This window comes from Sciurus carolinensis, chromosome 15, assembly GCF_902686445.1.
Source record: "Sciurus carolinensis chromosome 15, mSciCar1.2, whole genome shotgun sequence".
Taxonomy (NCBI): domain Eukaryota; kingdom Metazoa; phylum Chordata; class Mammalia; order Rodentia; family Sciuridae; genus Sciurus; species Sciurus carolinensis.
The window spans coordinates 65,251,682-65,265,227 of NC_062227.1; the positions used below are offsets into that span (position 1 = coordinate 65,251,682).

Sequence of the window (13,546 nt, forward strand, 5' to 3'; positions counted from 1 at the left end):
ACAGTAAAGCTAGTTTAGAAGTTGGAAAGGATTCAGGTGGAGAAATGCAGTAAGGAAACAGTAATTTAATGCCAGGGGCCAAGACTTCTGGTCACACCCACCTTGGGCTTTAGTCTCTTCCTCTGAGGAGGTGAAACCAAAGTCTGCAAGCCCCACTTCCATAACTGGGGAACTATTTCTGTCAAATTGGCTTTTGAGGTGCTGGAGTCAAGTAGATAAGGGTGAAAATGGAAAGAAAGGAATCTCCCAGTTAGAGATCTGTACTGGAAACCCTGCCCCACGTTTTCCTACTTTTCTCCGCTATTGGGCATGAGATAGAAAGAAAGAGAGTACATAGGGGGTCAGCAGATGGCAGGTAGTGTCTGCAAAACATTGCAGGAATTCCAGCAACTCGGGAGGCTGAGGCAGGAGGATCGAGAGTTCACAGCCAGCCTCAGCAGATTAGCAAGGCACTTAGCAACTCAGTGAGACCCTGTCTCTAAATAAAATATAATGTGTCTCAGTGGTTAAGCCCCCCTGGGTTCCAGCCCTAGTACCAAAAACAAAAAATTGCAGCCCTAAACCTCCCAGAATCCCTGAAGCCGAGGAGCCAGAGCCAGCAGAGGCCTGACAGCGTCACCCTCTGGGAACATCACTGGGATGAGGTTAGACTCTGCCTGTGAACCCAAACCCATCAGCCTCAGCAAAAGGGCTGCAAATCCTGGTGTGATTCTAACATGGCTGATGGAGCCCAGGCTGTGCACCTGGTCCTGTGGAATTGCCACAGGTGAGACCCCAGGTAACACTGGCCACACCCCCAAGAGGCAGACCTATAATTAGCTCCCTTTCTCAATGAGAACATGGTGCATGAAGTGAAGGCCACACAGCTGGTATGTGGCTGAGCTAGAAGAGCACCTAAGACAGTACAATGCCAAAGGCCGAGGCTCTTGTTTTTGAGCAACATTCCCCCTTTTAGGTGTTGATTAAAATAATTCTTAAATTTTTGAGAATTTTAATCTAGTGATAATTTGTTCTGTTACACTCCAATTTTATTTTATCTTAGCAGTACTGAGGATTGAACTGAGGGTCTTGCACATGTGGGGCAAGCGCTTTCCCACCGAGCCATATTCTCAGCCCCCTTTCTGTTTTTTTTTTTTAATATTTATTTATTTATTTTTTTATTCTTAGTAAGTACACGTCAATTTCATTTGGAAACAGGAAAAATGTGAACATTGTAGAGTAATCTTAGTAAAGTAATATGTGGTATTGAAAATTTTTTTCATTATCTTTTTTTGACAGTGATAAATATTTAAAAAAATTTTTTTCATGCATGTGAATAGGGTAGTATTGTCTGTCTCATTCTACCATCCTTCCCATCCCCACCACCCTCCCCCTCCCCTCACTCCCCTCTGTACAATCCAAAGTTCCTTCATTCTTCCCTACCCACCTCCCACTATGGATCAGCATCCACTTATCAGAGAAAACATTCGGCCTTTGGTTTTTTGGGATTGGCTTATTTCACTTAGCATGATATTCTCCAGTGCCATCCATTTACCTGCAAATGCTTGTAATTTCATTCTTCTTTAAGGCTGAGTAATATTCCATTGTGTATGTACTCTGCATTTTTTAATCCATTCATCTATTGAAGGGCATCTAGGTTGGTTCCATAGTTTTGCTAGTCTGAATTGAGCTGCTATAAACATTGATGTGGCTGCATTACCATAGTATGCCTCAGCCCCTTTTAATTCTATGTTGAAACAGGGTCTCACTAAGTTGCTGAGGCTGACCTTGAACTTGCCATTCTCTTGCCTCAGTCTCCTGAGTATGTGGGATTATAGGTGTGCACTGCTATGCCTGGCTGTAAGATTATACACCTCCCACCACACACACACACACACACACACACAAACACACACTCTGCAGTGCTGGGGCTTGAACCCAAAGCTTTATGTATGCTAGGTAAGTGTCTAACACTGAGTCACATCCCCAGGCCCATGTCCCAATTTTTAAAGCTTTCCCATATATGGGAAGGTGATGTTGAAGAGGAAAGAGGCCACGTTCTTGCTGACTGTGTGTCTGCATTTATGGGAAACTTCAGACCCTATGTCCTTCCCCATCCTGGGGCAATGCCCCTGAATAGTCCCTAGAATCTCAACGTGAGCAACTACTCCCCCTGGCCGGGCACAGGCAGTTTATAATATTGCGGCAAACATCACAGGATTCCTGTCTACTGTGTCCTGCTGTTATCAAGAACGACTAGCTGACGCAAATAACCACGAGAGAGGAATGACTTTGCTTATTAGAAGATTAAACAGGGGCTGGGGATATAGCTCAGTTGGTAGAGTGCTTGCCTTGCAAGCATAAGGCCCTGGGTTCGATCCCCAGCACCGCAAAAAAAAAAAAAAAAAAAAGAAGATTAAACAAATGTGCAGCCCTATCATTACAGTGGTACCAGTAACTTCCCAATACTTAGTGTAAGGTGCCGTCTCTCTTCATCAGGTGCCAAATGAGTCCTTTTCTTTATTTCTGAGTGATGTATCACAGGGGGCTGTCATGAGTCAATTCACAAGTACAGGGGTGGCTGGTGTCCTGACTTCGTGTCTCCCATGCTATTTATAAGATAACAAGATTGGTCAGTAAGTGAATGCGGGAGATCTGGGTGATCAGAGAAGTTTTGAGAAAACGTGTATTCCTCATGACCTTTAGGAAAAAGTGACATTTGAAGGAGTGTCTAATTGAGACTCTCAGGCTGAGGAAGGATCTTGATGGTTCAGATAAGCGTTCTAATCGTCTTTGGTTGGTTCCAACGTAGACCATGCGGGTCCCGGTAGGCTCCATGTTGTCTCCTAGACAACCATGTCACTCCTTTGGTTGAAATCCTGTCACTTTCAGCCATGGCCTCTGAACTTATGTTTGGACTTGTTCTAAAGAGCTAAAGATTCTTTTGGATCTTTCATGTTGGCCTAAATTATTTTTATCCTAATTTTACCTAAACACAAACAAATATAAATTTAGATACAAGTTCTTATATGTATAGCACATACATTTATAAAGCCTCCAAAATTTTTATAAAGTAACCATAAAACTATAAAACCCATCAAATCTGCATTAGTTATGTTAACAATGTGATGAAGATCTGCTGGAGTCCGCCATGGCTCGCTGTGTGCGTGGGCTTCTCGGCTCTGTGGCTCTTTTGCGTGTCTGGCCTATCTCTGAGCTTAGGCCCTTTGATGACTTAATTTTCCTCTAACCATTTTGTTTTGTTGCCTGGTGATGTCTTGGATCATTTGAATTTGGACTCTGCTTGGGGCAAATCCATCCTTCTTTAAATTCACTTAATTACATAAAGTACTTTTGTATATTTGTTTTTATGCCAGGTGGTGTTCTAGATGCTGGAGATAGAGCAACAGAGAAGGGAAAAAACCCAATGGGTTTGGGTAGTGGGGAGACTAGGAGACTCCATAGGCTGAATAAGGGTCCCCAAAGGTATCAGAGAGGGCCTTGTGACTTCCTCAGGCAGTGCGTGTCCCCTCCAGGTCTGGTGACACGCGTACTTGGTTGTGATATCTGGAGTTTCCTGGCCAGCATCAGTTACGCTTGCTACCTGGTGCACCCGATCCTGATCATACTGCACAACGGGCTTCAGGAAACCCTTCTTCACTACACTGATTCCAACATGGTGAGTTAGCGCCCAGCCCCCCGGTTCTGTCACAACACCAGGGTTTGTTCTCTTCAGTGACACAGCCAAGCGTTGGCTTGGTTAGAAGCCTGTTTGGTTTTCCAAAGAGCTTTATTGTTCTGTTCCATTTGAGGGAGGGAGGGGGAGGGCTTTCCACAGGATGACATCTTTATTTTAGTTTTAATGCTTGGGACTGTCTGTGCTACAGAGCCATTTCATATAAGGGGGATGGCACATTCTGAGATGTGGGAATTGGAGAGTGAAACTGCGTTCGCTGTCCCCTGTTCCCCTGCAGTTCTATCTTTTCTCTGGACACTGTGTGCTGACCTTGGTCTCTGGGCTGGCCCTGACGCTGTTCATTGAGAGGCCGTGGCAGGAACTGAAGCGGAGCCTGGGTGGACCACTGCCTGCAGGGGCGTGAACAGCCTGGCTAACACCCAGAAGAGCGGATGGCCTTTTGTTGGTGGTGACGAGCAGAGGCCCGGGTGTCCTCATTAAGCAAAGGATGCTTGTGTTCCTGAGAAGAGCTGTGAATCTGATTTTGTGAACATTTAATACATACAGGTTCTCTGTGATTAAAATAAGATTGTTCTATGATAATTTTTGTAGGAGTACAATAATCACCCTCAGCTGAATCATTTTAACAAAAGTCTGAATTTCTTTTTTTGGGTGTTGGCTTGCATTTGATTTTTTGTATCAGTGATCATAGTGTGAAATTAAAATGGAGCCAGGCCTGAAGGATCCAGAGTAGACAAAGCCAGTTAGCCTTCCTAAGTGACCTTTAACCTTGTTTGATTGGCAGACGTAAACAAAACTTAACTTGCGTTATTTTTTGTAAATGTTTATGTTAAAGAAAAACAGAACTTAATCAACCAGGAGCAGCCAATGAACTTATATAACAAGGGTCTTTCTAGAGCCAGAGACTAAGTAAGGCAGCTCTGTAACTGTCACCAATCACATATTGTGTTGCTTCACTCCTGTGCCTGTTCTATAAAGGCCTCCCCCTCCCTCAGGAGCTCCCGGACCACTTCTGGACTTGGGGCCGCTTGATTCATGAATCAGTGTGATTGTGCTTCAATTTTATTTTTAACAAAAGAAAATGATCAAATGTTGTGATTCATTGTAATTTGGGTTATGAGGCTTACTTGGGTCATAATGCTTGCTCTTCTCAGTAAAATCACATGTAGCTTTCTATGCCATGATCATTTATGTGTTTTTGTGACATCTTTGCAGTCTCATAACTTTACTCTGGAACCTCTGGGTGGCGTGACCCATTAGCATACATGATTCATGGGGTCTCTCATCACCATCTTCTTGAACGTGATCTTTTCTACAGCATGATTCCTGCTGTGGATTGAACTGTGTCCCTCCAAAATGATATGCCAAAGTCCTAACCCCCAGTTCCTCAGAATGTTACCTTATTTGGAAAGAGTCTTTACAGGAGTAACTAAGTTAAACGAGGCTGCTGAGCTGGAAGACTAACACTAGTGGTGTCCTTATAAAAAGAGGAAATTTGGACACAGAGACAGACACACACACAGAGGGAGGACAACGTAAGACACCTGGGAGAAGATGAGCATGTACAAGCCAAGGAACGCCAAGCATGGTGGTGAACACTGGAAGCTGGAAGAGGCGGGACGGGCTCTCCCTAGAGCTGTCAGAGTGTGGCCAGACTGGCACCTAGGCTGGCACCTTGATTTCTGACTTGTGTCCTACAGAACCGTGAGAGAAGAATATGTCTCTGTTGTTTTAAGTCACCTTGTTTGTGGTGCTTTGTAATAACCACCCTAGGAAACTAATATAGTCCCCTAACCAAAGCTCCTAACAGGAGGAAGAGACCTCAGCAAACAAGAGGCTTCTACACCAACTGCTTCGACTTTCTGCAGTGATGCCTAGAGAGGCGAGACTCTCATAAGACCAAATGGCCTGGAGTTTCTAACTTCACACCAACTGTCCACACTTATGGATGTCTCTTCCTTTGTGTGGTGCTGGAGACTGAAGCCAGGGCCTTCACATTCTAAGCAAACTTTCCACCACGGAACCACATCCTTATTACAGGTGTCTAACATTGCGAATAATACAGCTCTCTGTCTACCTAATAATCAAAGTACATATTAATAGTCGTGGAGCTACCAGGTGCTCATGTACATGGAAGGGGCCCTGGTATGTGCTTTGCTGTCTAGATTGAAGAGAAAGACCACCGCTGTCTGGGGAGACCAGAAAACTTCAAATCCTCTGACAAGGCAATTGACAGCTACTTTGACCTTTTCCAGTCAGCATAGGGAATGAGTCACAGTTCTTTGAGAGCTGGTCTTTGGCTGCTGGAATCTGACCTGCAGGAGGGAGAATAAAGTCTCACCTCGCATCTTCTGTCTCTTCTATCTATAATACAGCAGCCTAAAAACGTTGGTTTTTAGGTAATGAAGTTCATCGAGTTCCTTGGGCGCCCCCTGGTGGCTCCACTGGAACTTGAACCTTCTAACTTAAGATTTCAGAGGAGCTCTAAGGGCCAGTGGCACTGACCAGGTAACCTGGCAATGTGGGTGGACTCCAGTGGGAAATGACTCACCTGCCAACATGGTTCTGCAGTCAAATTGACAAGTGCTTTTAGTTATGAGGCTGGAAACCTGGGGCCTGGGGAAATGGTTTTCCATTGACATAGGCTTGCAATGATATTTATATATATATATATATATATAAAATCTTCTCTCCTATTGCAGTTACGTAAAACATAAGGTGGTGTCAGAGAAGTCTAATTCTGATCTGGGTTCTCTTTCAACCAGAACTCCATGGGAGTTTAAAGTTTATAGAATTGCGGACCTTATTTGGATCCTGAGATAAATTGTAAAAAGGCACATGACATTTATGAAACAATTGGAATTTGAACACTGATTAGGTATTTGATGATATTAAGTACTTATCAGCTTTTTAATGCAGTATTGGTATTATGTTTATATATATTTTAAGATCCTTTTTTGGATGCATAATTATTGAAAAATGCATAATTATTGAAAAATGCATAATTATTGAAAATGTATAATTATTGAAAAATGATACAGAATCTGATTCTCACCTAAAAATAATTTGGGGAAAAACCAACAGGAGTGATTGCTGAGGTGGTTAATTTGTTGTTGTTGTTGTTGTTGCAGTACTAGGGGTGGAACCAGGGCTGCATTCGTGCTAAGCAAGTGCTCTACCACTGAGCTACCTCCTTTAAATTAATTTTTTTAATTTAAAAAATAATTTATTTTTAGTTGCCCAGATTGGCCTCGAACTTGAGATCTTCCTGCCTCAGCCTCCTGGGTAGCTGGGATCACAGGAGTGTTCCACCACCCCTGCCTCTTGTAGTTAATTTTTGAAGCTGGGTGGGTGACGGGCACATGGCACGTCATTATACTATTGTCTCCATTTTTGTCTATGTTTGAAATTCATATAATGACCGAGGGGGAAAAAAACTACCAAAATAACATTTTCAGAGTAGACTAGGTATGAATTGACAGGTGCCTCCTCCAATTCTTCTGACACCCATGTTTCATCCCCATGTACCAAACAAATAGACCAGGGGTGGGCGACACCTCCAACACCTGCCGATGTCCCCATGCCACTCTCCCAAGCTGGCTTGTGCTCACACCACATGTGTATTCAGAGTACAAATGCCATAAGGAGAAGAGTACCCTTTGCCCCTGCTCATGCCAGGCCTTAGAGCAGCGCTGTGGGTGGCCGTCTCGTCTTTACTGAGATTGTTCTTGTAGTTTTTAGCCATCCCGACACAGGTGGAGGGTGGTCAGGTGGTCTGGGTGATAATCGCTTTCGCTCCTCATTTTCCTGTTCACCGCTATGTCTGAAGCCCTTAGCGCTGCAACTAGCATACAGTGGGTGCTAAATAAACAGTGACAGAAGCCACCCCTCCTTCCTTTCGATGAGTCTAATCCAGGAAGCTTCTCATCAGATGGGAAGGACCCTCTCATCCAGGTCTCAGATATGATCTGTTTTATAGGAATCATCCTCCAAATGGTCCACCTGGTCCCTGTTCCAGTAACACTCCAAGTTGGGAGGTCAAAGGGCACTTGGAAGGGTGGGAAGCCTTAACAGCTTTATTCCCTGTGCCCTAAATTGAATTTAAGTCAATGGGACACAAGGAGACGTGCCCTGGGGACTTCTGGGAAAGATGGTCATGGCTGAAGGGAAGGGGCAGGCATCAGGGTAACTCCTCGTCCTTCCTACCTTCAGTCTCATCAGACCAGATATCTAGAGTTACAGTAGCATCTTAGAATCATGAGGGTGGGCGAAGCTGATCCAAGGAGGCCAACAGAGCAGGACCTCTGGATGGACCGCTCCAGACACACAGGAGTATGTGGGTGCTGCACTAAAATCCGAAAAAGGAAGGGACTGCATGGATACCCCACCTGGAGGCTTCCAGAACCCTGACCCTCCAGGCAGGAGACTGGAAGTTTCTCTGGGGATTCTGACTGACCCAACATGAAAGCCCTAAACATATTGATCTAAGAGGCTGTTTTGAAAATGTTCCAGCCACATCCCCTCCAATGGAGCTGCAAGTTGACACGCTCAAACCATGGACTCTGAGAAGAGGGATTGACTCAACCTGATTTTCCTGGGACCTTTTTGGTTTTAGCACAGCCTTCCCTGGGACCCCGCTATGATGGACAGACAGGGATGGCTGCTGACCCTAAGAAAGCTTCCCCTCCTTTTCAGTGCCTCACCCTTGATCATGAGGGTCACCACAAACCTGAGAACAGCTCTGACGTCTGGAAGGCAAGAGTAAGAGGGGTTTGCAGCGAGAACATCATGTAGGAAGGAGAGAAATTAATAAAACCGCCATGTCAGAGAGGTAAGAGAAGACATTGCCTCCGATAACACAGAAGCAGGATGCCAAGGCAAGAATTGATTCCTTTTTCTTTCAGTCATTCATTTGGTCAATAGCCAAATATTTCTGAGAACCACCAAGTTATAAGGACATCAGGAATATTGGTGGGGTTCTTTTTTTTGTCCTTTTTTGGAACTGAGGGCTGAATGCAGGGCTTTGTGAATGCAAGGCAGACGCTTGCCACTGAGCTACATCCAAGCCCGGATATCAGGAATATCAATAATCCTGTCTTGAAGGATTTTCCAATCTATTTGTGTGACCTGAACAGGAGAGAAGGACTGGAAGTGTGTTTTTGCTCTGAATGGGACAAGGGACAAAGAGTGGGTCATTTTAGCACATTCTGCACTACAGACAGATGCACCCCTGCATTTCCCATGTGGATTGAATTTAGAAGATGGGTTGCTTACAATGAGGAATGCACTCATCCCAAGTAAGAAACCAATTTTATATAGCATTTCTTTTTCCATAACTTATCCTTTAATTGATGTCCAATTCTGCACCTTCTGTTCTACTATTGTCAGCAGATATTTTTCATTTTTAATTTTATTAATATATAACTCACATATAATGAAATTTGCTTTTTAAAAAGGTTCCTGGCTGGGACTGGGGCTGGGGCTGTAGCTCAGTGGCGGAGCGCTTGCCTTACATGTGTGAGGCACTGGGTTTGATCCTCAGCACCACACAAATAAATAAAGGCATTGTGTCCACCTACAACTAAAACAACAACAACAACAACAAAAAGTGTACTATCTGTGAGTTTTGACACACTCACCACCACCACAGCAAATATACAATGGTCCCCTCACCCCTGAAAATTCTCTCCCCTTTATAGTTAACCCCAGCCCTCCTCCTCAACTCTTGGCAACCACCTGTTTTCAATCCCCATAGTTTTGTTTTTTCCAGACATATTTATTTTTGAGTATATAAAATATTTCAGACTTTCAAGTAAGTCTAGAGAATGACATAATTGATACCGCACATCCCCGTCATCTTAATTAAACCCAGGTTAGCATGCGGCCATGTTTCCACTCTATGCCTTATTGTTGGTTTAAAAAATAAAATATATAGTAAACACAGTTGTAGAACCCCTGCATACCATTTCCTGCCTTCCTTTTATCCAAGTTTCATCCATGTTCTTAATTTTTTTTAAACACATGCACGTGTCTACAAATGGCATGTAGCACTCTTTGCTTTTAAGCTCTGGGTAATTGGATCCATACTGGGTTGTCCTTTCAAAAATGTGGTTTTCTCCATTAAAACAGGGTTCACAGAGCCAGTCCATTAATTTTTTGAAAAATATTTTTATTAGTTGTTGATAAACCTTTATGTATTTGTATGTGGTGCTGAGAATTGAACCCAGTGCCTCACACATATTAGGTAATCGCTCTACCACTGAGTCACAATCCCAGCCCCAAGTCCATTAATTTTTAATGCTAATTGTATTCCTTTGTGTGCAGGTGTATTTTAAATGTTCACCCATTCACCAGTTGGTAGACGGACATTTGGGTTGTCTTCAGTTTTGCACAGTTGCCAACATGGCGGTACCCTTGTGGAGATGTCTTAGGAGAGTCATGGCAGAGTCAGCTTTACCCGATAGCGACACATAATGTTCTGAAGTGATTTTTACCAATTTCCACCTTCACTAGTAATGTGGGGTAGTAGATGCCCGTGCTTAGGTGCCTCCCCACCACTTGGCTCTGCTGACTTGTTCATTTCCTGCTCCCTGGTACCATGTGTAAGGAAGCATCTGATCATTTCAATTTGCATTTGTCTGTCCACCGAGGTGGCTGGTTGATTTCCATGCATGCTTTGACCATTCAATTTCGTTCGTGGATGGCCCACCATATTTACCTTTGCCCGTGTATCTTTTGGGTGTGTGTCTTTTTATTATTGATTTTGAGATATCTGTTATGTTTTCTGAAAATTAATCCTTTGTCAAATATTTGAGTTGCAAATAGTTTTCCTTGTCTGCTGCAACTTAACATATGATATCTCTCCCATCACAGTTTTATACGTTAATGCAGGTAAAATCATCGGTCCTTTCCTTTTGGTTTATCCTTTTTGAGTCTTGTTCATGAAATCCATAGAAATATTCTTTCATATTTTCTCCTGGGGAAAAATGCTCCAGGGAAACTTCCCGATCTCATGCTGCTGTCCTCGGAGTTCTTGGTAGGGTGGATTCATAAGGTTAGAGCTGTTCTCAACTGGGAAGGGAGAGGGGGACTTCATCCTCCCAGGGGAGATTTGGCCGGGGACTAGAGGCTTTTAAAATTTATTTTTAGTGGGCAGAGGCCGCAGGTGTGCTAAACGTCCTACAGTGAGCAGGGTAGTTCATCCCCCACCATACCCCACAAGGAATCATCCAATAAAAAGTATCCTAAGTGCCCAGGTTGAGAAACCTGCCTTTGAGGATGGTGGCGATGAGTGCTGTGTTCACAGGACCAAATCCCTGGAGGGGATGGACTTAGCACAGTGACCGGGCTGTTAGCACTTGGTAACACTGGGCCACGCTGTGTCGAACTTGGCAAACGTGCCCCTGCCAAGTGTGCCGTCTTTTGGAGGACATGTGATCGAGTTGCCAAACTTGAGCTAATATTTACCCTCCTCACAATAGGAGGAGGAGGAGGCTGTCAGGGCCTTTTACTCAGACCTCATTGGCATGCTAATGAATTGACCAAGTAGTAATTGTATTATGTGCTGTTTTGTAAGGCACACCGAATTTTCCGGTCTCATGCAAAGGATTCCCTAACTTCTGTGTTCATTCAAATGTTCACGCCATCTTTAGAGGCAGAGAGTAAGCGTGTCAGTGTTTCCTCTTCTGTAAAAAGGCCATATGACAGGATAAGGCCATGCTGGTCTCTGGATTAGAATCTCTGCAACAGAATCAGCTGAAGAGTTTTGGGGAAAACTCCAGGTTTCTAGGATAGACTCCTGGCAGTTGGTGGGTTGGAGGGAGGGGCACTGGGGAGTCTGTATTTTTTTTTTTCAGAACTTACCAAAGTTGTGAGTAACTGGATTTCTGAGCCACTGGACTCAATGAGTGATGGGGTTTGGATGCCAGGTGTCCCCCAAAGCTCACGCGTGAGACAATGTAAGGAGGTTCAGAGGAGAAATGATTGGATTGTGAGAGTCTTAACCCATCAGTGAGTTAATCCTGATAGGGACTAACTGAGTGGTAACTGAAGTGGTGGGGTGTGGCGGCAGGAGGTGGGCATTGGGGTGTGGCTTGGGGGATACATTTTGTATCTGGAGAGTGAATTTCTTTCTCTCTCTGCTTCCTGATAACCATGTGAGCCGCTTCCCTCTGCCACACTCTTCTACCACGACATTCTGCCTCACCACGAGCCTTGAGGAATGGAGCCTTCTGTCTATGGATTGAGATTTCTGGAAACTATGAGCCCTCAAATAAACCTTTCCTTCTCTATGGTTGTGCTGGTTGGGTCTTTTAGTCACAGTGGCGAAATAGTTAACTAAAACAAACCTCTTCTCCATCTCTGAGTCTGAATCTATAATGTTTATATGCAAATAGCAATTTCTCCAAGATATGCACAGGCTATGGTTCAAAGTGAGCTTTCTCTTGCCTAAGTGAAGTCCCTAATAGGCTCGTATTAGGATTCAGAGTGGATTTTTCAAGCCACCAGGTATACCTGTGGTCAAAGATTTCTTCCATAGTGAGTTCATCCAGGAACCTGGGGCACACATTCTTTGGAATGAGCTTTCATTCATTCATGCACACAGGCCAACATCCATTTACTCACTCCTTTGTATGTTCAACAGATATTTTTTGTTCCTGCTATATGCCAGGTACTGGGCCAAGCTGTGGGAATATTATATGGAGAATGTGTAATTTCTTCTCTTTTTGATCTTCTAGTGCCCTGGCCGAGGATAATAACAATCATGCCAAAAGTACCTAATTACAACTTAGCAGAGAACTATGATAGTGTGACCTTAATTGAGAGGCCAGAGATGAAATTTCTGAGAAACTAGTCTTCAACTGAGACTTGAAAGACAGTGAAGGCTAATGTATATGGAGGGCTCATCTAGCACTTTGCAGAAACCACAGCTTCTAATCCCAGCACAACACTCCCAGGCAACACTCCCAGTTGGAGGCACTGAGGACTCTGCAAGGGGTCTGTTTCCTCAGTGCTTGAAGGGTAACAAGGACCAACGAGGCTTACGGGAGACCTGGGGAGCCCACAGCTCCTCCAGGCGTGCTGCCTTCTTCTCAGTGACACTCGGTCTCCTAACATTTCCCAGGAGGCCCCACTTGTTTCCCCAGATGCTACAAACATGACTGGACTCTTTGTGGGTCTGGGCCAGAAACCCCCGAGGGCCCTTGGAGAACCGAGAGCACTGGGTCTTCCAGCTCCACACTGGGAATGGATGGAGTTGTGAACAGTGAGCAGAAAATATCTTCCTTTGCCTCAAATGAGACTCACGGTCTCATAAACCCTTCCGAGATATGTAGAAACCCCTTCTTAGAAACATGGCGTATATACACAATGGAGTTTTATTCAGTCATAAAGAAAAATGAAATTACAACATTTGCAGGAAAATGGTTGGAACTAGAGATGTTTATGTCAAGTGAAATAGTCCAAACCCAGAAGGTCAAGTTTGTCTGTTTTCTCTTGGATGTTGGAGCTACGGAGGAAAAAGGGGAAATAAAGGTTATTGGAGAGGGGATCTCATGAAAATTGAAGGGAGATCTATAGAGTAGAGAAATGGACCAGGGTGAGGGAGGAGGAGAAGGAAAGGGGAAATTCTGGGAGTGATATTGACCAAATTATATTGTTATATTGTGTGTATGTATGAATATGTACCAACAAATCCCAACATTATGTACAACCATAACACACCAATAAAAATATGGAAAAAATATTCATGACATTAAAAAAAAACCCTTCATAGGATCCCCTTTTTCTATTATAGAGTGAACTGGAGATAAACATGCTTCAAGTTACACAGCAAATCAGTGTCCAACATGCTCAATGGAACCCAAGTCC

The 13,546-nt window shown here is 43.9% G+C and overlaps 1 protein-coding gene across 1 annotated transcript in view; it reads left to right on the forward strand.

The window, feature by feature from the left end:
• LOC124965394 (O-acyltransferase like protein-like) overlaps positions 1-4,793 on the forward strand; it is a 53,093-nt gene extending 48,300 nt beyond the window's left edge. The window contains exons 14-15 of the mRNA XM_047526235.1: positions 3,516-3,658; positions 3,954-4,793. Of these exons, the coding sequence (XP_047382191.1) occupies positions 3,516-3,658; positions 3,954-4,079 (269 nt within the window). The 3' untranslated portion in view covers positions 4,080-4,793. The remainder of the gene's footprint in view (positions 1-3,515; positions 3,659-3,953) is intronic.
• The last annotated feature ends 8,753 nt before the right edge of the window (positions 4,794-13,546 follow it).